The 25,082-nt window shown below is 42.8% G+C and overlaps 1 protein-coding gene across 3 annotated transcripts in view; it reads right to left on the reverse strand.

Moving 5' to 3' along the window:
• The window catches only part of CRTC1 (CREB regulated transcription coactivator 1), a 51,152-nt gene that overhangs the window by 11,308 nt on the left and 14,762 nt on the right, over nt 1-25,082 (reverse strand). For all 3 annotated transcript variants that reach the window (XM_061558721.1, XM_061558869.1, XM_061558786.1), the window contains exons 4-9: nt 13,622-13,683; nt 12,951-13,060; nt 9,971-10,029; nt 8,951-9,015; nt 6,185-6,441; nt 2,037-2,305 (exon numbers count right to left, since the gene is read on the reverse strand). In XM_061558721.1, the coding sequence (XP_061414705.1) occupies nt 2,037-2,305; nt 6,185-6,441; nt 8,951-9,015; nt 9,971-10,029; nt 12,951-13,060; nt 13,622-13,683 (822 nt within the window). The remainder of the gene's footprint in view (nt 1-2,036; nt 2,306-6,184; nt 6,442-8,950; nt 9,016-9,970; nt 10,030-12,950; nt 13,061-13,621; nt 13,684-25,082) is intronic.

Below are 25,082 nucleotides of genomic sequence, written 5' to 3' on the forward strand. Positions count from 1 at the left end.
GCCATCCGCCTGTCTGTCGCCCACCCATCCCGCATATCCAACCACTCACGTGCACCTTCCCGCCCACTCGCCAACTCACCTATACCCACCACCCATGGATTATCATCGAGCTTACCACAATCCCCCAGTTCATTTAAAAATGCAATGTAAGCTCACACTCAGATGAAGCTAAAGGCTGGATGAATGTAGCAATTTCTGTGCTTGTAAGCGGTTGTTTGTATTTCTTTTCATTTTGAGATTTGAAGATGTCATTGAAAAAGTAACTATGATTAGGAAATCTATGCATTAGCTTTGGCAATCCACATTGTTTATGATATACAAAGCGTTTTACAATTCCTTACGAATCTACTCCAAATGTGAACCACAATTTTCATCCTGTTTTAATAACTATCTGCCTTTGGCATACATGTACAACCCTTTTGTCAATCCATTGTTGGATGAAGGCCGTCCAACGCTGTGCAGGTCATGGGGCTTATTTGACCGTCCTCACAGCGGCTTTTGGCTCACCATCGAACAAATACGGTCGCTGCATCGATTCCTTTCTGATGCGCTTCTGCGGGACGCCTGGAACGCTCTTCCTTCCAATATTAGGAAGCCATTGGAGCTGTGCACTTTCAAATGTACATTGAAAACTCATTTCTTTAGAACAACTTTTTGTGTTTAGTTTGTTATCCTTCCCCCGCACCTTCAATTAACACTGTTGGATACGTACGTTGCGAAATAAATTCAACATACACACATACTCCCCGCTGGTCAGTGCAGGTAATGAAGGTGGGGAGCATAGACATTTGGAGCACTGTCCTCTGCTGACTATGTATTCCCACAGCAGCCTGAACATTTGTTTTATGCATGGTAGTCATCTTCAGCTCAATCCTGCTTATCTTCTGAGATCCTATAGGATCGGACACTGTAGCCCGTCACCTATGCTCCAAACCGCACTGACCAGTGTAAAGTATACTCGACTGGTTGAAAAAAGTTGTTAAGGTGAGGCTGATGTAAAGGTGCGTGTAAATGGGACTGAGCCTTTTTTCTCTCTCTTTTCAACCAGTCTACACAACAAAGGCTCATTCCTAACAGCGTGCTTCAGCCTCACAATAATAATATCCAGGGCCTACCTTGGCTCCTCCCACCCTCAACCAGGATATATACAAGGACTGTTTTCTTGGAATTTCTCTTGATACAGCTATCGTGCTGTGACGGTTCCACCTGAAGACGGAGGCTTGTGTTGCCTCCGAAACGTCGTAATTTTTATTTTATTTTTATTTTACTTTAATTAATTTAATTTTTTTATCTACGTGACTTTACCGAAAAACCTAAGAATATATACTCGAATAATCTCCATGACCCGCAGTGTCGTGAGGGGCCATCATCCAACAGCGAAATGACGTTCATACAACTGCACCAGTCTGAAGGCAGTGGCACTAGAAGGGATTACGCAACTGATGAACAACAAAATGAGTGATGGAAAATGAAGCCAAAGGGTTGGCTAAGAGGAGAGAAGAGTAATGACGTGAGGCAGGAGGGAAGCAGACTATAGCTGCACACCAACAAGTATAGTGCCATCTACATGAACAGACCTTTATCCAGCAGTGGATAACGACTGGGTGATGTGCTGGGAAGAATAATGCTGACTGATAATGATGATACTGCTGCCGCTGCCTAAGATAATGATGACGCGTATGATGATGATGATTACGATGATGATGCTCATGGCAGATGCTGAAAACTACAGGTGATATGGCACATTGATTAATATCAATTGCTAAATTCACAATAAGTGAATCGAACCACCCATTTAATATATAATCAATACATGTTTTAAAGTCTTGTTGTAATGTGTTAATCCGACCTCGCAGTAACTCGAGGCAATATCACTCACCACAACATTAAACAATAAACTGATCCTTAAATAAAATCGCAACCCTGAATGGTGCCAATTCGTTGAATCATTGAATTGCCGGAGAGGGGGGGGGGGTGACGATGTTGATGATTATTATGATGATAAGAATTATGTGTATGATGATAAGAGTGCTCACCCGTGAGATGGGCGAGAGTGTCGGGGAGAGGGTCGGCGATGACTGCTGCTGTTGCTGATGCTGCTGCTGCTGATGCTGCTGTTGCTGCTGCTGTTGCTGCTGCTGTTGCTGCTGCTGGTGCTGATGCTGCTGATGTTGCTGCTGCTGATGCTGCTGCTGCTGCTGCTGTTGCTGCGTGTGGGCATCTGAGCTCGAGGTGAGGGCCATGGTCAGAGGCCCCACGGGAGGAGGCCTGTTTCTCCGGGGGCAAGTCTGGCGTGCCCCCATGGCTGACACGATACATGGGAGACAAAGACAGCGTAGAGAGAGGTGAGGACATATTGCTCAAAGACCCCTTGTGCTGGTTCTCTGCAATATTGGTGTTTTTGTTTTGTTGTTGCTGTTCTCACGCAAAGATCGCCCAAGTAAAATAGCCGAACGACTGGCTAAACAGGATTATCCATGTAACCAATCAAAATAAACTTAGAACTTAAAATGAGGGGCGAGGTTGTAGGAGGGGAACAAAAGTGTTACCATAAGGCAAGGAATAGGGAACCTTTTCATCCTGTGGGCCAAATAGCTAAAGGTGCAACCCTGCAAATGGTGGGTCATGCCACCGCTGCCAGGATATGGAACTGTCGACTTTTGGTTCAGAAATCCTGTGTGATAACAAAAACACTGCAGTAGCTTCCTTTTATTTGTGGGCAATAAATCATGACTGTATAAATCTGAACACAAAAATCCTTAATAGTCCCTATTTTAAGGCTTCTATACAAACATTCAGGAAGTGAATCATTAAACATTTGATTATAAACACTGCATTACGGCAAAAGATTCATGCGCACAAACGCACACGCAATAGGGTGCAGTGAGGTTACAGCTGCTCATCTATAAACCGAACAATTTCTAATACATTTAAAAAATTCTAGCCGTCACCACTTTCCAAATATTACCGAAAACACCAGACAGAACGGCGACAAGAAAATAATAAAGCGAACTTGTGAGCAGCGTTATCGCATTTGAGCTAAAAGTTTTAGACCCTTGTTCAAGGGAGCACTTTTTGCCCAAAAAGCCAGACGAGCAATGTGGAAGGGGGATAATAAACCAACATTTAAAACCCTTTACGCAAACACAAAAGCGCAGGTGCTTGTGTGTGTCAAAAGTTCGCCGCACCTGGCGATTAATTTGATAAAATCGTGGTTGCTGAAAACAGGTCTAAAGGCCGAAAACGCCAAGGGGCCAGCGACAAAAAGCACTATTTGAGGTGTAATAGATAAGATTTGATACATTTTTGGAATTGAGTAAGATTCTAATAGCTTGGGAGGAGAGAATGGGAAGGAATTCTAAAGTCGAGAAAAATGCTTAGCGGCCAAGAATAAATAGCACGACTGAAGCTGTAATAGATAAATGTATTTTTTTATTGAACCAAGTTATATAAACTTGGGAAAAGTGACTTTGTAAAAATAAGACGTCCTCGTTGGAGCAGGGCTAGGAAAGAAGCACAAAGAGAATTGTTACGACCGACTGCATGGTGCTTAAACAGATGTGGACGAGATGAAAGAGCAGCCACGGTATGAGCGTTGGACGCGTGATAAGGAGGTCATTGACCGCCGGCAAGGATGATAAATAAGAGAGTGCTGCATCATATCAATCAATGTGACTTCTTTACTTTAAATTTTATTAAGGTCGGAAATGTGGTCCACCCCAGATATGACAAAAGTATTGGCCGAATTTGTGCTATGGTTACGTAAAGCAAAATCTTTACCACCAATGATATTAGTTGGGCATCATGTCAGGTAACGCATCTTCTTGTATAATAACGCTAGACTTAAAGCTTTCGTGACTGCAGGAATTCATATTCTTTCGGTCTTTCGGTAAATACTCTTAGGTTTTTTCGGTAAAGTCACGTAGGTCAAAAATATAATTAATAGAAACTAAATAAAATTATAAATCACGACGTTTCGGAGGCAACACAAGTCTCCGTCATCAGGTGGGACCGTCACAGCTAGATTTACTGTATCAAGTGAGGCTTTCGGTAAAGTCACGTAGATAGGTACAAATGAATAAAAATGAATAAATATAAAATAAACAAAAAACGACGACGTTTCGATCACAACACAAGCGATCGTTATCAGGAGGAAAGAGGGGGGGAAGCTGCAGAATGCAGACTGTTTTATAGGGTGTAGGCCTCGGGTCATGAATGAAGTGGATGGGGCTAGTGATGTTACTGTGAGAAATTAGCATGTTAATGTAAGATCAGAGAGTGGCCTCCGCAATGAGTGCGCGGGTGGCTATGTTAATGTCAGAGATTAGCATGTTAATGTAAGATCGCAGAGCCACCGGCGTTGGTGCGAGAAATTCAACTTGGTAATGTGAAATCGGAGAGCCGAAGCCATGGGGAAAAAAGAAAAAATTTACATCGGAAGGTGGCGGGATGGGAACATCACAGCCAGTTATGACTTAACCTGGTTGATAACGTGTTTCCAATGATTGCGGAGTTTGTACCCATCCTCTCGGTTGAAATTGTCTGTCTGTATATATGGATGGCTTCATGAACGAATCCTTGTTGATAGCCAGTGGGTTTACAAAGTACCTTCGTTTTAGAGAAATTTATTTCGTGAGCCAACCGCATTAAAACAATTATCAGCCACGGTCGACGTGTTGGTCCAACTGTGTTTCAAATCTGCCTTATGCTCACGAACACGGTCCGAGACATGTCGCTTAGTTTCCCCAATGTAACTACTGCCGCAGACACAGCTTAGTTTGTAGACGCCAGGGTATTGCATACCATACATAGCAGGCGTCGCCAAAAAGATTTCCAAAATCTTGAGCAAACACAAGATCCAGGCTCGATTTAACACAGTACATAAAATTCGGGATCTGATCCCATCTGTGAAGGATATGATCTTTGATATACAATGAAATACCAGCTCCAAAAATCCAAAAGAATATCTATTTTTACTACAAATTGACAAAAATATTGTATAACATGGTGTATAGAAAAGTGCTGCCCAGTACAATGTGAATAAAAAAAAAAGGTAAAACTTTATTAAAATATATTAAACTTTATTTAGGTGCGACTGTGTGTAGCTTCATCACTTGTTGTGACTTAAGTCATCCTCCTACCCACTCTCCATAGTCCACAGAAGGCTGGGAACGAATTAAGAGTGGCAATACAACACGATGATACATGTAATGGAGTATACATGTGATGCTCGCCGATTGTGACGATACTAACCACTTACTGTAGACTGGGCTTGTGTGGCAGCAGTTACATGCAGCAGTGGCAAGCACGATAACACCAGGCACAGCAAAATGGACAGCGAAAGCAGCAGACTTTACAATCCCAGCAGCAGCAGTCAGGTTCATGAAGCCTTATCTAGCATGATATTCGCCCGATATGCTTCAGGCTTGAAGGGATCTTCCAAGTAGTTCCGTGATATCTGCCCCCAGGAGCTGTCCTTCAGCATAGAGGGTGATGCATTGTTCTGGAGTGTTCAGAATAAATTATTCATCTCTGTGACAAGAGGCAGCAATTGAATTGGAGAAAAAGAATTGCTATTTTCTTTTGCAAAAAAATATATAAATTCCACACCAACCTGCAATAGCGGAACAGACTCTGTCAGGGTGGCCGTTCTCAAACTCGGGGGTCATGACCCCAAATTGGGTCATCACTCCAATTTGATGGGGTCACATTGGCGAGGATCCCCATGAAACACGACACTCGCGTTCATTAACTCTGCGGTCATGGGGTCCCGCTTGTGTCAAATTTCAGGTCATGACAGACAGTGGTGGTGCTAGCCCACTGGGGGCCCAAAGCAGAATATTATATTTGGTGCACCCCCCGCCCTTTTCAATTGATATACTCCAAGTGTGAGACGGCAGAGGCGATATAGACAAGAAACAGATGTAGTGGGATGACAGAAATATGCACGAAATATACGGTACTAAGAAGAGAGCTACGGAGAAGAAAGAGATCATGTAAATTTCTGAGATGGTTATGTTAATTGGCATTTAATGTTTACAAGGATATTTACATGATCTGAAATTTTTTTAGCTTGATTTTCTTCACGACTTCAGGGCTCCCTGATCTGTTTGGGGCCTTAAGCTTTTTTCTTGGTTTGCTTATACCTCACGTCACCACAGACGACTGGCAATGGTCGCTGTACCTTGCGCTGGCGGCGCGATGCCCAGGTGGGTCATGTTTCCTCCGCCGCCACCACCGTTTCCACTCGCGGCACCGTTGCCACCACCTCCGCCGCCGGTGAGCGCCGGGAAGGCAGATGAAGACTCGTCAGGGTCGAGCGGCGTGGGCAGTGGCGACGGGAAGTGAAGGTTGGTGAGGTCGGGGAGCGAGCCGCCCGTGTTGAGGGCACCAGGGACGTGTGGCACGCTCGACGCGTCTTGGTCGCCCGACGGGAAGATGCTGGTGGGGGTTGTTAAGCAGAGATAGTTACGGTTTGATTCAAGTAAAAGTGCAGCCCTCCAATTACTTGCTCACACCACTGTTGTCCATAAAGAAGTCCCCACTAGAAAAGGAGATATAGAGATGCTCTCAAGAAGGTATTTGGCCTACTCCTCCACACTGGCCAGATGTTTTGGAAGAGATGGGGGTAATGCAAAGCAGCATTGTAACTTTAAAGTCTTTAAATAACAGTTTCAAACTCGTGTTGGACAATGTGACACTTTTCAGCCCGGTTGCACATCTACTCCACATATAATGATTCCTCACGTCATCATTTAATATGTATTCTTATATTCATGACAGATACACACAATCATGCATGTGAAAATAATCTGGATAAATAAATGATTCACAATCGATGGAAATAATATGCAAGCTATATGCTTATCTTACATTTTGCCTAATTCAGTTAACTAAAATGTACGAAGGCAGAAATAATAAGAAACAATGCAAACGAAACAGTGACCCCCAAGTCTAACTCATTGTTGCCGGGTGCAGTGTTAAATTTTAAATGCCGAATATAAACACATTCCTGCGGAGGGAGCTGGTAGGAACATTGGGTTGCTCGGTCAATGGCCAGGGTCAACGGCGGCGTGGTGTATTCCGCAAATATGGCCGACTGTGAGGGCGTGCACAAGCCGGCGTGAGTAGGTTAAACGTTGAGTTTTATAAGGGCACCACGGGGTGACAAGCCCCTCCCCACCCAGCCCCACCCTCCCCTCTCCACCCAGCCCCACCCCTCCCATTTTCGGATGCACGACGGACGGACACAATAATTCCCTGTGGGCTGGTGGAACCAGGAGGTTCCTACCAGTAAGAAACATCCTTTGTGATGTGTACCAATACATTCAAGGTACAAAGTACATAAAGTCGGGTGCTGTAACTATATGCAGAGGCTCATGCCTCAGTATAAATAAGGTGCGTGGAAGAGGTAAATTAACACAAGCCTAGTGTCTGCTTGATAACAGCTATGCGTTTGCTGGGTTGTCGCTTTCTTTTATCTGGTGGTGTTCACCACTGCAATGTGGCGGACGAGAGGGATCTGAAAAACTCTCGACTAAGACAGCGGTGGTCAGGCTGTCTTAACAAAACTTGAGCTGATAAAAAAAACGAATGAGGCAGTGAGTGCCTACGTCTGGAGATGGATCCCTGATTATATTACGAGATGGAAATTAACATGTTCTGTGTATGTGTGTGTGCGCTCTCTACCAGGGGACTGCTAGATTTGAAGTGTTTGAAGCAAAGTAAACCCTTAATATTTGCGGGTGATACTTTCATGGAGAACGGCGTATATGTTAAATCCGCGAATATGAATACTTACAGTTTGAGGAAAACAGGGTTAGGGAACACACAACATTTATTACGTTTACAAATATTATTTAACTTGCCTTTCATAATGACGAATGTAAACATTTAAACGTGCAAATATCAATGAATAAATGACTTGTACGGTACGCAATTCCAAAAACATTGTCAAGGAAAGTAATCGCGTGTAAACAGTGCTGCGCACAAAGCCAGACTGAGAGAGATGGCGAAAGAGCCGTGAGCTATTTTTGCGCTCTCACCATCCACACCGCTCCCACGCCTCACCACATGACAACAATTTTTGAAGGGCAGTAGCATGCTGTGGCTGCGAATATTTTAAATGCAAACCCGCGAATTTCCAATTGCACTTTAGTAAATTTGTAGTGAATATGCAAAAAGCGCAATTATAAAAATCTCGGAATCAAGGGTGTACTGTAGTACGCATGTTTTCATGGTTGTCCTGTGTAGCTCTCTCATGCCGAAACAGCATACGATAGAACCCAAAAAAACAGATCAGAGAGTGTTGAAATAATTTGTCAACTCCAATGGGAGAATGCTAAAAATAAAAGCTGGCACAATTAAGCGCCGAACCCTTGGAATGTTAAACTGGTAGGAACGTTGGGTTGCTTGGTCAATGGCCAGGGTCAACGGCGGCGTGGTGTATTCCGCAAATATGGCCGACTGTGAGGGCGGGCACAAGCCGGCGTGAGTAGGTTAAACGTTGAGTTTTATAAGGGCACCACGGGGTGACCAGCCCCTCCCCACCCAGCCCCACCCCTCCCACCCAGCTCCACCCTCCCTCCCTACCCAGCCCCTCCCCACCCTCCCCTCCCCACCCAGTCCCACCCCTCCTATTTTTGGATGCACGACAGACGGACGGACACAATAATCCCCTGTGGGCTGGTGGAACCAGGTGGTTCCTACCAGTAAAAGTACCTTCTACTCATCCACAACAAAACCTACAAATTCCCGCCGCGCCTCACCCTTAATTACCAAACATCACTGGTTATGGCTCATGAATTTCCCCAGGTGTAGAGCCCTAATTAGGCCTAGGAAGGCAAAAAAAGAACAAACAAGACGGAAGCTGTTGGACACCGGGCCTCATCACGCACGCGGTTAAATCCGGCATTGCGCACGTCATGCGTGTTCATCCATCGTGACCTACTTGATGTCGGGGACTTCGCACGACTTTGGTCGAGATGACGATGATGTCGTCGATGGCGATGCATTCTGTGTAGAAAGCAGAAAAAACCCAAAAACAATGTGAAGGAAAAAATGGAAATGTGCAGCCCAGCAAAATCTTAATCGTAATAATGCCATGCCAGGAGATTGAATGGAACTGGCAACCTCGGAATTGCAAGTACATTCTGCAAACACAAACACCACGGCAGCATTCTTATGCCGAGAAAGGTCTCATGAAATAGAATTCTGTGGTTAGTACTGTAAGTAGATAACTATACCTGCATGGATAAAATAAATATTCGCGATTACATATGAATAAAGCGCGAGTTGTCTCCATCAGTTAGCCAAGCTAAGAGTCCTCGCTGGCCACATCTGGGCCGTGATCCAGCAGTCGAGTTACCAAGTGTGTAAATTAGCAAGTACAGTAATACTTCGATTTACGTCTCCCCATTTTACGTTGTTTGGCAAATACGTCGTCACTTTATTAATACCGCTACCTGATTTGTCTTGCCTCAACCCACACTTACATTGCCGAAAGCATTATTCGTCCTTTCTTGGAACCATCGCCTCTCAGCCGTCGCCTCCATCTACCCTGTAAATCGCTTTGATTTACCTCCTTTCGATATTTGTCGTCGCATCCCCGACGTAAACCGGGGGGGGTATTACTGTATTCATGCCTTGCACCCAAGGCTTGATTTCTCACCCAATGCTTTCTGGGTAGCCGGTAGACTGGAGCAGATGGCACGTGACTCGTAGCCACAGCTTAAGCAAGAGAAATGCGCAGTGTCCCGAGTGTGGAAACATTTACTTGATCGCCGACATGCACGTTCCTGGTTGAATTAAGCCGTACTTGCGAACCAATCCAAAGTCTGAAGATGGCCCAGGAAGGTTTTCACTGCGTTGCGAATATCCCCCAAATGCAGCCCACCCTGGCACACTCCCTTGGGTCTTCTCAAAATTCCGCGGGACTTTTGCGGCTCCACGCTGTGTCTGTGCGACCCACCTTGGTCTCCCAGGCCTGCTTGTCGACGGCCGCCTTGTCCACAATCAAAAGCCCCTCCTCTGTGGAGCACAGTAGAGTTGACCCATGTCAGGCAGCTGCTCGTGATTATATCGCCTCGTCCGTACCGCGTTAAACCACCACACTGCAGGTCAAAACACTTCTTTAAATAGATTTCTTTCTCACACTCCTCGACCTTCGAATGATATTCCATTGTCTCTAATCTCACGTCATTAAAACTTATGCTCGATTTCAAGAAACATTATCTATTACAACTTCATGAGTGACGTTTGTTGCTGACCACTTGCCATTTTGGGCCTTTGGAGCTTTGCAACAAAAAAAAAAAACACTACAGTTAAATACTGGTTCCCCAAATTTTGTGAGATGATCGTCTCCGCTTGGTCACTACCAATTTTTTTTTCTTGTTGATATGATAGCCCAGTTAACCAAAGTATTATTGCATGCACAACAACAAGATCAGCAAAAGTTTGAATTGAATTTAAATTAGGTTGCAGTGAGTTTCAGACCAACGTATAACTTTTTATCCTTAGTGTTGGATTTCATGGCAATCGGAGCAACAAAGACAAGAACATTGTCATGATAACATGATGGGAAAAAACGTTACACCGTTTAACCGCAGCTTTAGATACACATACCAAATATCTGGGAGGCTCAACCAAGATACAAGGTGAGCTGGAAACCCCTCTGGCTTTAGACAGCCACGTGCACTCAACCACCCGCCCTGCCCATGCGGTGGGTGGCCGCGCTGTTTGTGATCATTGGCTTGGCCTTTTGCTCATAGATGCTGCCTGTCTCATCTGACAACCCTGCTCACTATGCACATAGCCACGCTCTTTTGCTCAGCATCATGAGTCGAGCATGAGTCCAGAATAATTTAAACTAGGACAGAATCCCGTATTTCGCAAATTCTTTGGGATACGGGGGGACAGGCTTTCTGAAAATGGGGCTGTCACTGGCAAGCCATGCCGTTTGGTAATTTTAGCTTCATATGGGCACATTATTCAACCTACACATCGTCTACCTTTAAAACTGTACAGGTACTCGATGCGAAACAGAAGCAGCCCAATTAGGATGAAGGTGCCCCTTGACAGAATGCACTGCAGGGTGGGTCGACATTGAAAGCGAAGATGTAACTTACAGCCCAATAAAAGTCGATTTTTATAGACCAGTATTGATCTAAATAATTGACCGGAAAATGTATCATTGTTAAAGGTGGGTTTTACAAAGCGTTTCAAGACAAAACAATGCATTTGATGGTTAGAATTTAAAATAACATAACAAAACAATCCATGGTAGTAGTGGGGGTTTATTTGACCATACTTCACCACACTGGTCAGTGTGGGCTTGGAAGAGGGGGCGGGTTGAGGATTGGTTCAGATATCACTTGCCACTGACATCAGCCATGAACCGCAATTGAACTTGGTCGACGGGTTCATAGCAGTGTGAATACGACTACGCTACTGCTCTACCAGGCTTTCAATTAGTTTTCATGTAATTTTGTTTAATGATTTCAGGTCATAATTTTGTTTTGAGCTGAATTAACATCAAGTATCACACAGACATCTACGGAGGGCACAAAACCATACCTCACAGCTTCAGCGTGTATCCAAATTTTTCTGAAGCACATTAATCCCACTGGGTTATTGCCTCCCCAAGTTTGCCCGAAGCCACGTTTTATAAGACGGATTATTTTTACATTCACCAGTCTAGCACTACATACAATTTACTAAAACGTGTTACTCTTTGGTTCTTTCGGTAAAGTCACGTAGAAAGGAAATAAATTAAATAATAGAATACAACGTTTCGATTGCAACACAAGCAATCGTCATCAGGTAAAAAACAAACCTAGTAAACTTAGAAAAACAATGCAATACAACAGAGAGTCGGCTAACACAACAGTTAACACCCAACCTGGTTGATTACGTTCTTACAAAGATTACTAAATTTGAGAGAGACAAAACACAGACACGGAGACACACAGACAGACACACAAGCTGCACCATACAGTGACATCCCTGATGTCACTACACATGGATTGCAATCTACTCAGGTCATGAGGTAAGTAGTGGAAAGCGTCAATAACTGTACCACCACTCACAAAAAGATCCCCTGTATAACCTTTTCAGGCTGTTGGGATAAGGTCTGTTGGACCGGAATTGCACACAGGGGGTGATGCGGCCAGCACCATACCCCGCTGCCTTTGTCTCCTCACTGTGGATATTCACACACATTTTCTAAACATATAAACAACTGACCTTTAAAAGGATATCGCATATGTATTATTTAGTTGTGTTTTTACTGTCTAGTAGAATTAGTAGTAGAGCCGTGTCAATCAACTGCTGGATGAGGGTATCCCCATAACACACGGATCGTGGCTGAAATTTAAACATACTTCACCAAGTTGGTCAGTACGGGTTGTTCAATGTGAGCATACACGTCGGGAAGCCATTTAAGTACAGTACAACAGTAGATTTTTGTTGTTGTACAACCTTCTGCTGCCCATCACGAAAAACCTGTGGCCGATAACACATTTTTTACATGGTGGTCACCTATCCAAGCCCTATCGACCTCATACCTGGTAATTTTCAAAAATACGGCGATATTAAATGACGACTTTTGGTCATGGGAGGATTTGACTGAGGTCACCGAATGCGTGGAGCTGCCCTACCGGATGCTGGTCCAACCTCCTCCCTGTCCGTAACACATTAGGAGAGGACAAGAACCCAATGCGTGCGCTACAAGTTCAAGTTCATTTATTAGGTATAGCCCTGTGAGCCATTCGGCTCTTGAGTCGGGTGCAACCGCAACAAACAAAAAACAAAAACATGAACAAGAAAACATCTTAAAGTGACTAAGTGCAAACAGAAAATCCAAGAAAAGACAGCAAAATATTGCAGAAAAAACACCGTACACCAACGCTGTGTCAAACAACAACAACAACACAAGCGGTGACGAGCATTACCGTTCCGTCGTGCCGGCTGTGCGGTCGCTGCCTGCTGCCCAAGCACCGAGAATCCGTCTGGCGGCGTCGTGGTGACGGCGCTTGTGTGCAGTGCCGAGTCCGAGTTCGTCCTGTGAGGAGGGGCAAGCGGCAACACCACCACCACCACCACCGTGATTTCAGTAGCCGGGTGGGGAAAAGCCCGACCGCGGTCATTAGCAAATGACTCTGCTCTGAAAAGCCAGTTGTAGAATTACACAGAAACATTACCATCAGATGCAAAATAGGAAACCAGACGAAGCTAAATCACAGATAATGCACAACTTATGTAAATTGGTCTGTGAAAAGACGTTTATTAGTTTTGTCGGTAAAGTCACGTAGGTAAAAAATGAAATTAAAATTAATAAAAATAAAATAATAAAAATCACGACGTTTCGGAGGCAACACAAGTCTCCGTCATCACTTGATACAGAAAATATGGATGTGACGGTCCCACCTGATGACGGAGACTTGTGTTGCCTCCGAAACGTCGTGATTTATTATTATTTTATTTTTATTAATTTTAATTTCATCTTTTACCGACGTGACTTTACCGAAAGAACCAAAGAGTATGAATCCTTGCAGTCACGAAAGCTTCAAATCTAGAATTAAGACGTTTATTGCTTGCACCAGTGAGTCCGGCAGTATCTCACCTGCGCCAGCTGGTGTCGGGAGGAGGTGACAGGTAGATGGAGCCATATGGCGAGCTGTCCACGTGATTTCGTAACGTTAAGGAAAACATCCGTGTGAAATTTGGTCAGTGCCGTCCTTCATCAATTCAAGTGCTGGACGAAACACCTAGACAGTGTGTAGCAACATCCACCCCTCCTACGCAAACCCCTAGGGTCACTCACTCCCAGTGAGATGCTGAGACTCATTGCATCTCGCAGAGGATTGCTTCACCGAACAAATTAGTTCCACGGTTCGTTCACAAGAAAAACCAAACGTTCAGATGGTTAAAAAAAAAATATCTTATGGTGGCTCGTTCTTAAGTGTAGATGTTCGTAAATCGGATGTCCATATCTCAGGGACCGTCCAAACAGCCAGATAAAAACAATATTTGTTTCTCTATAACTTATACTTAGCATACAGTAAATACACAGTTAAGATACATAAAACACTGCATATATAAAAGCATGCACAGCTCCATGCTTTTCAGATCACACTTAGAAACAGAAATGAGAATGCATAAATTGGAGAACATACCCCAAGTTAAAGTCATCATACTGCTGTTAAGAAAATGAAAAGAGCTTGGTTAAGGACACTTCCCTGGAAATCATTGCCAGTGGTAGAAACTAAAAATGGTAACCAAAGGAGGAAATGCACCAGTGAGAACCACAATTAAAATAGAGCAAATAAATCAGCTCATGTACAGGAGCCAGATAGTTCGTTGCAGCGTATGGAGGGGCCTTCATCCAGCAGATCACGGCTGATGATAACGACGATGAGGACACACAGCAGCATATTCGAACAACTTCTGTGCAAATACTTTTCCATCCTGATGCTGGACCCTGCAATGGTAACACCTTGGTTAGATCGGCAACACATTTAGCAGCTTCAGAAAAATGATCCAATTCACGTGATCACGGCAAAAACCCACGCAACTCATCTTGGCACCGATCCAACCCGCGAGGCAGACCTTGCTGACAGGTGGTCGGTCCCCCAAGCATGGTCGGTTTAGGGCTGGCAAACACCGCACCCGCTTCTCAGAGGCAAGCAGAGGCCAGATGGTCGCATTTACCGACGTGTATTTAACAGAGTCCGCAAGCAACACAAACCGTCGTTTTCTTGTCCATTAACAAAAAGCTTACTAAGAACACTGTGGCTAATTACACGGCAACATGCCCTCCACCCCATCACCATTGCCTTACCTCTGCCCACAAAAACGATCAAGGAAAAGCTGGTATCAAGTTACAATGGTGCAGTAGGGGTTGACACGGTCGTGTAGCATTACTTAATTTAAAGACGAGGGGCATACATATATTTGGGGGGGGGGGGGGGTCACAACACAGCTGATGTTAAGCTAACTTTTAACAAATGCTAAACAGAATGCGTAATGATAACATCTGCTTTATTGATAATGCATTCTGCTCAAGGAAAGGCTGCAGTGCCCATTGCTTCATTGTACCAATTTTGGAGCAACAATTTATAACTTGACTAAAAGAGTTTAGCAAAATGGGCCGAGCCTTGAGCAGCGGGGGATCAACCCCCTTCAGCACCTGCAAGGACACTACAGGGCTCGGTTGGACTGCTTCTTCACCTTACCTTAGGTTTGCAATTGGACGAAAATAGCAGCTGGCAGACCAATCTACCATATGTCTTGTTCAGAACAAGGTTGGTTAACGGTGACATTCAATGCACCTGTGCTCCTAGCACCTTCATTAAATTAACACTAATGTTATTTTTGTTTACACTGCTCCGCTTTGTTCCAATTTGCGTGTCAGATGGAGACAACGGACGGCATCTTGACATGTTTGTGTGGTAGAAAAATCGCTGCCTGAGTCAGCGCTAGGCTACGCCGCCTTGGGGCGTGCAGGGTACATAACGGAACAGAGCTAAGAGCAGCGCAAACATTGACTCCCTTTATTAAAGTTAACCAGAAAAAAAAACACCGTGTCCAATTTACGGGTCTATTTATACAGCGGCCTTTGTCAGATAACACAATAAATGTCCTCTGCCACCGCACAAAACCAGGCGAATATCTCATTAGGCATGGTATTTTTGGGTGCTTTTGGTACACAATTATTTATAGGTATCAAAGTTTAGGCTGGACATTCTTTGATTAATATCATGATTGAAGAATGCTTTATTTACCACTGTACAAAAATGTTCAAAGCGTTAAGTCTCAAAATGTTACACAAATAAATCTATGGCTCCCCTTTACAATTCTGTTCACCGTGAATCTTTGAAATGCCTTTCCTTCTTATTTGTAGTGATATGAATAAGTATGAAAATATTCCACATTAAATTGAACTCATTAAACCGCTAAGCCACAAAACCTCTCAAGGAAAAGTGAGCGAAAAAATGTTCTTAAAATTCATGCACATGAAAAATTCATTGTGGAAACCCAAATGTTCCATCATTACTTTTAATGATTCTCTAAAAAGATAGAAAATTCCTCCATCTGCAAGCACAAAAATTTCAATAATTTCAGTCCATCCGAAGCCACAAGCCCCCCACCACTCACAGCCATGTAAGTCAGTGATGAGCCCACTACAATAACGAGGCGGTCTCCCCAACAATATCAGGAAAAAGCAATCACCCTTTGTCAACCCAATACTGGATGAAGGCCTCCCACACAATGTGGGTTATATGGGGAATCTCTGACCAATGGTCAGTACAGATTCAAGGATACATAAAAGGACAGTACAACAGTGGATGTTTCTGTGTAGTCTACCACAGCCATAATGTATGGTGGCTGCCCATTCATGCATTATCCAGGCTCAACCTGCTTAGCTTCAAGCATTCTTAGGGATTTAGTCAGAGGCAAATAAATGAAAATGCCACCCAAGATAAAAAAAAACATGTGTTTTATGTTACAGGTAGTCCTCTACTTACGATGGAGATGCGTTACGACCCCATCGTAAGTCAAAAATATAGTCGCCTAGCCTACCCAGAAGTCTTAAAGAATGGTGATAATTTAGAAAAACAGAGCAATTTACAGTACCGTACTGTATAAACTATATACTGTATGTATTTATTAATTACAATACTGTATTGCACAGTAAAATGTAAAGTTAAAAAACCAAGGTAAATTCTTAGCCTACCTATATGAACTGCAATTTAATAGAAAGTTTTTTCAAGAAACAATCCGATCTGCTATAAAAACTTTTGACATGCATTGAACGTACCGTATCGTGGCAACCCTAAAATGAAATCCCAATGTACAGTATCGTACCTCGTACGCTGCTGCGTTTGCCTGCCGCGCGAAATTTAAAATATCTTACAATTTTGTCCTATCGCTATCGCCATCGTAAGATCGAAATATCGTCAGTCGGACCATCGTAACTCGGGGACTATCTGTATATATTCATGCCTAGTCTGTGGGTCCCAGGTTGCTGACATTCATTTAAGGTTTCTTTTAATGAGGGGGGGAAACTTTAAATACATGCGTTAGTATTGTAAGATGGCTTTGGAAGGCCTTTACCTCGCGGAAGATTGATAATTACTGATGATAAAGCACTTTTCGTTTTTTGGGGGGGGGGTCTCTTTCTTTAAGAATGCAAAAGGGTTCGCAGGAATTCTTGGCCGAGACAGTCTCCAGCTCGTCTTGATACGTCACTAGCTTAGAAGTCTGTGCTGTGCCTCAGGCTGTGTGTTGGGATACATGTAAACAACGCAAGCTGACAGCCAAGCCAGCCGGAACGCCTCTCTTATCTGTCACCGACTGACTATTCCTCCTGCCAACTCGAGTTGTTGCTAATCTCCAGGAAACAGCCCGACGACTATGATGTATATCGCCCCGGGGAATGGGCATAGCGACCCTTCAGTGTCAATTTGGCGTCGAGTTTTTTTTCTCGAAATATATTTTTGTTCTCAAATTACGTGCCTGTTACACTTGTGATAACAATTCTGGGATAAATGGAGTAGAAAAAAAGACCCATAATTTAGTCAAAAAGCATGCGTGCAAGCCAATTACTCCAAGAGGAATGGGTGATATTTGCAACTTTTCACTTCATTACATTCAAGTATTAATCACTTACACTTGTCAACACATTAATTAGATTTCATCTGCACTAAAGTAATACGTTATAATGGCTGTTAACAATTGAACTGGAGTGGATAAAAAAAAATTCTTCATGCATACAAACCAATAACAAAATCACCCTGATTGCACTCAATAATATTGTATCTCAGAAGTTAAGCAGGTTAGAGCAGCCACCTGATACTCGTGGTGGGGTTTTTCCCAAGTCGTCTGGTTTCCTGGCACATGCTAAACATTCATTACTACCAAAACATCCCAAGGCAAAGGTACCCTCCTGAACAAGAGTCTTGAGACTGTGAGGCTTTCCTGGTTAAAAAAAAATTGTCATTATTCAATAATACATAACCCACAACATACACTTTGGAAGGGTCAAACTTCTAAATTAAATTTGCTATGTACACAGTGGACCAATGGTTCAAAAATGGGGAATTGTCAGAAAAAATACCTCCCAAGATTATTAGTACATTCGCAAATACAATGCCTTAAATATAACATAGCCAATGTTTCAGGCAATGACAATTCTTCACAGGGAAGCCAGAAGAATAAAGTTTACAAAAAATAAGCACACAGCCATCTCTTAGACACACTTAAGTGGTTGTGCTTTCGCTACGTTGTCCCGACCTGAAGAAGGACGCTTGTGTTGCGCCCGAAACGTCGTGATTTAATTTAGTTGTTTTCATTTATTTCATTTTATTTTTTACCTACGTGACTTTACCGAAAAACCCAAGAGTAAAAAATAAGCATATAAATTGTTAACTGTGTGTGCCGATTAAAATGTGGGCTGCATTTATCGGATTAGAGAAAGTGTCTCTAAATGGAATTCCAAACATGCATTATCCATAATTCTTTGTGCCCCCTTCAGTTTTTGTTCCAATTTCCTCATTAATGTTCAATAACTGAGCCATATGTCATAGTCGTTAGTAAGCATTCATAATAGTTTTTTTTTGTCAATTTGTTACTACTTCAGTACACCGGTGTTGAAGAGTAAACCAACAACATTTACACTCACCGGTGTGCTGAACTAGGAACGAATTGGCATGTTTTATTCATGTGACAAACCTTCCTAATTGGTTGAGTCGAGTGGTGGCAGGTTAAACAATACATTTATATTTACGTGATATAACCCAAAAAAACCTCTATTATGGATATTGGTCGCGAAAGTAAGCATTCATAAAACAAAAATACAATAACTACTCCAAGGACAAACACATGTTGTAAAGCGTTCCATAATGCATGCATTTGCATGATTTTTTCTTCCTTTTTTTGGTTAGGTCTTTCTCTAAAAGGGTACCAGGAAGTGAAACACTGTATCTCTGCTGATACCAACTGGGAGCTCCAGACAATGGGTCAACATGGACCCAGTGTCATTGCTGCGCTTCTGCAGCTAACTGGGTCTGGCTGCATTATCTGGGCAAATCACTTCCATGCTGTGACCTCAATGTACAGATAAGCATCCTATACATCGCCACTCAGGCTCAAATGTCAGGCGGTGTCTGCAGTGAGTGAGTCCGGTGTTACATTCAACTGGGTCAGATCAAGGCTTCATTCCCTCCAGGGTCAATAAAATGAGTATCAATTTGTGGGAAGACATCATGTGTTGTTTCATGTGTGGGTTTTTATTTTTCTGTGTTCTGTTTTAAATGTGTTGTTCTGCTGTACTTAATTAATTCCAGGTCTTCAATTGGCCCGCCCCTGGCTATAAAGGTCTACTGTTAATATTGGTAGACGGGAAAGACATCTTTAGCCACATATATCAGTAACGAGATATGTGGACAGCCTGTTATGTATTTATAATATAATTATGTTTATGCCGAGTGTCTGCTGCTGCGTCCTGTGCAGCGCTTTGAGATCCTTGATGAAAAGCGCTCTATAAATGTAATGATTATAACAAAATATTGATCTAACGTAGGAACTACCCAGCTTCTCGGTATTGCAAAGCCACTGAAGTTCACTTAATCACGTTAGAACTACACACGTGAGGCACAGGCGAGAAATTAAAACAGTTGCTTGTGACTGCAGTGCAGTGTAATCCATCACTCATATCACTGATCACCACCCAATATTTTTGCAGGAGGTACAACTGTATCGCAGGTCCACCCAGAACCCCTCAGGGGCAACAAACAGCTCATGGGCATGCGGTCTCAATGGTGCCAAGAGACACAACAGCCTCGATGTTGGCGAGTGAGCGCCTGGCTCCAGCGCAGACTGGCGGCAGCTCGGTCCTCCAGGGCAGCGATCCATTATCTGGAGAGCTTTGGAAAACGGCTGCCCCGCAGAGGCCGACAAGAAAAAACAACGTTGGGAGTAATTCTGTTGCGAGGTAATGAAGGTCATTATGGAGCAAAGCTGTGGTTCGACCAGCGTTGTTGACAAAGAGGCTCGTCTGTGGATTGTGATCAATTTTACACAATAAATCATAGTAACACTTCACATTACTATATTGTGTTAGGCAGGGTCCTTGATAGATATATATTTTTTATTATTCCATTAACACGGTACAGTAGAAGGCTATTAAATAATGCACTCTGGTTGCAGCACCAAGCTACAATCGATGATACAATCGGATGAAGAAAACTACAAATTCTGGTCAATAAAAGAAATCTTATTTTACGGCGCTTTTTTGTCCTCAGAACTATCTATTGCCCAAATAAACATGGGGCACTGTTCATCGCTTGTCTAGCAGTCCAAGCCAGTGTTGGACATTCCATATTCTCATGGCAGGGGCAAGTCCCTCATTGTAATAATGGATCTTTATAGCCAGGTTACAAAGACATAAATCCCCCGAATAGCCATAATTGCCTTTTTGGGGCAAGTGCTGTTAGTGGTCACCTATGAAGGCCAGCATGGTATACAAGGGGGTGGGTGGCCCGCACCACGACCGACTGCCTTTGTCTCCCCAGTAGCTTTGTTTACACACGGGAACCAAAGTGCTTATTTGAGTCCGAGTCGACCTAGGGGAGCCCAGGACTGGTTCAGATAATCGTCACTGGTCTTGACCGTAGACGGGAATCAAACTCGGGTCACCGAGTTCGTAGCGCAGTCCGCTAACCACTACCCTACAGCTCCCTCACCCAACTGCTCATAGCCAAGTGAGGGCATAATGGGACAAGGAGTCTCTCTTTCATGGGAGACCTGGGTTTAAATAATTACAGTGAAACAGAACATTATAAACGTAAATAAAATCCACACAGAAGAACACACAAATTGAAAACATTTCTGAAACAACCACACAGTTGCACACATTATACTGATCCCAGTAGAATGAAGAGCTGACTTAACTTCCTACCAGGATTTGAACTCATAACTTCTCGATTTAAAAGTCAGGTGCTCGAATAATGCACCCAACCAAACACTATATATACAAACACCTTCTTTGGTGTGTTGACAGTCGTGCAAAAGTACAAGTAAACACATAAACAAATCAAGCAACCAAAAAACGAATTGCAATAACGCAACACATTTGTTGGAACAATATCCTCAAGTAGAACAAATATATGGCCCTTTTTCATAACAGAGAGATAAAACATTTCATATTACTGTGTATATATATGAAGTACACTTATTTTGTGGCTCTCTTCTTCTTCTCCAATGATCTCCACGCACCACATCGGTAATGCGGGTTGTTTGACGAGACTTATAGTCAAGCTCATGTCGGTGAAGAGGGAAGGGTCCAGGGACCGGTGCAGATATTACTCACCACTGATTTTGGCCAGGGATTGAATCGAGGTTGCCTGGTTTATAGCGCAGCATGCCAACCACTGCACCACCACTCTAACCCATACAGCACATATCCAATGAAAATGTAAAGCTGATGCAATAGTCCCATGCCGTGTCCCGTTTCATACCAGTAACTTTCATATTAAATTACACAAAAAATATGACATTCTTAAAATGTAATTCACAGTTCATTACACACTCTTGTTAATTCAAGTAAACATGGTATTACGGTTGGGGCTATGGGACTCAGCAGGAGTCAGCCCAGCTGCCATCAGAAGCATTGTAAAGCGGTCGTAAAAACAGAGCTGATATTCACAACCCATGCAATAATTTAGCTAAAATCACACAAAGCATCATTTCTCATCCGAGTTGCCCAGGTACCTGATGAATTGACAAGAACGATATGGACAAAGGAACAAACCCAGCTATACCAATTAACGAATAAAAAAACAGATACATCTGTTTGGTTGACGAAATCATAAAAAAACACAGATACATCTGTTGACGAAATCATAAAAGAACAGATACATCTGTTTTTTAATGATTTCGTCAACCAAACAGATGTATCTGTTTTTTTATGATTTCGTCAACCAAGGCTGTTTACCAATACAACCATTCAACGTTTTCCTTCATGACCAACGTTAAGACAATTTTGGGAATGGTGGTGAATGTCTATAATACAGAACTGTATCACGTAGAACTGGTGAAACACTCAACCCTACTGAACAGTGAAATAGCCAGGTGTTGACAGCCACAGCAAGTGGGTTTGTGAGCAGTTTTCTGTGGCCCTTTGAATATTACCTCATGTGCATGGGTTCCGTGAGCACTGCTGTTTCCTTCCACAAGCAAAACACTCATTAAAAAACAATGGTCAATCATCCAATGAAAGACCCTCCTGAAAGAGACGCAGTAAAGCTTACCTTCCATGGACAAATAACATTTTTTTACTGCTAATGCTAAAATGTTTAGCATATGATTGTCTTCTTATATAATTTCAAGTTCCTACTTAGACCACCAGTATGGAATTTGCCAGTCGTTGCAAAGGAAATACAGCTGTAATGACTGTTCAGTAGTGCCAGTCGAATACTGCAAGTGGTTAATTTACTACCAACGTCTAAAATCTAGAACATTATTTGATTGCAAGCATCCTTTCAGATGTGCTGGGCACATGGAAACAAAACTTACGACCTAGTAACACTAACAAGATCCTTACAATGCACGTATAAATGCTGAGAAAACACAACACTCTTTACTGGAACGGCAACACATTTGGAATATTGGAAATTTAAAATACCAAAATGTTTCAAATGACCCTTCAGGAGAGGACAATACTTACTTATTTTAATAATACCGTCAACATGCCAATGGAGAGAATTAACAAACTTCACAAGAACTATACATTAATTTGTGTGACATGTCAATCGGGTTTGCCTCATTAATAATGAATGATAGTTTCATATATCAACACATCATTTATTTAAAAAGGACAAATTCTCTCAGCTATTTATCGTTACTGGATTACAACACGAACGGCAAGAGCACGATGTAATTCAATGTCAAGGATCGGTGCCTGTGAAACATGTACCTGTAATTTATTTTTCTGCCAGGGTTCATGCTCATGAAAGGCCCCTGTAGGTACCCATGGTCATGCCACCAGGTGACCGATAGCTCAGTTCCAATTTCAATCAAATGTCCTCTATATAATGGGGTGACGGACCACTGAGATTCGTCAAAGCTTTTGCAAGGGAGACCTGGGAAGGGGGGAAACCAAAGGTAAGCGAAGACTGTTATTATTCTGCATCAATCGGATGACCAAGAATTTAAGTTTGGACAAAAAAAAGCCACAATGTGAGAATTAGTTATCTAAATATAATCGTGATAATCATGGTTTACAGCCCATTTTCCATCCACTTATGGATGAAAGCCTCCCGATGCAATGTCAGTCATAGAGGCACTTTTGTATGACCATTCTTCGCCAAGCTGGGCAGGGAAGCAGGTTGGTGAAGCGGGTGGCCGAGGAATGGTTGAGATATCGCTCACCACTGATGTTCGCTGTAGCCGCAAATAGAACTCATGTCAGCGTGCATAGTGCAGTGCAAAAACCATTACACCACTGCTCTAAATACACACGTGGACAAATGATTGAGGCCAAAAATTCACCCACACTGGACCGCCACGTATTACGTAATAATTTCAGAAAATCCTGAAACCTGAAGGATAAATTACACTCAGCCTTCAATCTATTAGCCAGTCAGTCAGCCAAACTGATTTTTGCAAAAAATCAAGAGCACATGTTTACTGGTAGTGTACACAAAGTCACTATATATTTTTCTATATGTGGAGACAGAACAGAGATGTCTATGTTCTAACCAGTACTACAACAATTTTGAGATTATCGGTTGTGCACCATTTGTAAAACAATACAATGTTAGAACTGCATTTCATATGGGATATCATAGTTCTCAGTCTGTCATTTTTTCGTTTATATTTACCTGCGTCGTATTTACCCGTATCAATGGGAGATGCATCTTATTTTCCGGCATGCTTCTTAATCTGGAGAATACGGTATGCAGATTTTTTTTTACACTGCAAAATACATGTGCGTGATATAATTTGGCTTAACGATTTGCTTTTCATAATCGCTGCATTGGGGTTAATTAAGGACAGGGATGACAATTACTGCTGCAATAACTACCAATTTGAAATTAGAAGAAAAAAATACAGTAATTGCTTACCGTTCATTTAACCTGTTAAAACTGCAATTACCATTACCGATGACAGGAACTGAGAAGGGGGAACAGGTGTATTACTCTGATGCTGTTCATCAAAATGATAAAAATTTACTCCATAATTACAATACAGCTTGATGTGTTATTACAATAATCACATGACAGGGCTGTAAGAAGCCAACAAAATATTTCCTCAAGATAATCTTGAAGAAGCAAATAAGTAGCTGGAATTTGCAATAAAAAGCTGTCTCTTCCTCCAAGGTGATGAAGTGCCTAATGAGAATTTTGGTCACGATGATAATATATAGTATTACATATAATATTCAGGCTCAATGGCGGAGCCAGGATTTTCAGGTAGGGGGGGCAACCCGTCCAGCAATGAAAAATGTTAGGAGTTGTTAGTAGGTAAGGACTTGTCCCTTGCTTTTTATTCGACGCGTGTGCGGCGATGGCGCAGCCATCGATCGAGGGTCGAATTCGAACCGCGTTGTGTGATCGGCATCGCGCTCGCTGAAGGTGAATGCCTTCAGGGAAGTCGTGTACTGTATACGCAACTGCACACAATTCTGAGTCACTTATAACTGCTTTGCCGTTACTAATTGCCAATTATGGACTCAGACTATTGTCCTATCATCTCATAGAGTCCCTGGCACGTAATAATATGCTACACAGTGGCAGTGGGGGTCGCAAAATGCCGATTTATTACTAATAAACCGCAATGATCCTATAAAAATTAGGGATTTCGATCGGATCATTGGGGGGGGGGTACGTGCCACCCCCACTGGCTCCGCCAGTATTCAGGCTATGTGAATTTACTCGAGCAGGACGTCAGTAACTCACTGCATCTGAACATACATGCATTATATGACGTACGTATACATGGACAGCCCTTTTGTCAATCCACTGATGAATAAAGAGCCTCCCCATGCCAATGGTTCGGGAGGGCAATCTGAGCATACTTCA

The sequence above is a fragment of the Lethenteron reissneri genome, chromosome 1 (genome assembly GCF_015708825.2).
Source record: "Lethenteron reissneri isolate LAM-NWPU_2019-01 chromosome 1, ASM1570882v1, whole genome shotgun sequence".
Taxonomy (NCBI): domain Eukaryota; kingdom Metazoa; phylum Chordata; class Hyperoartia; order Petromyzontiformes; family Petromyzontidae; genus Lethenteron; species Lethenteron reissneri.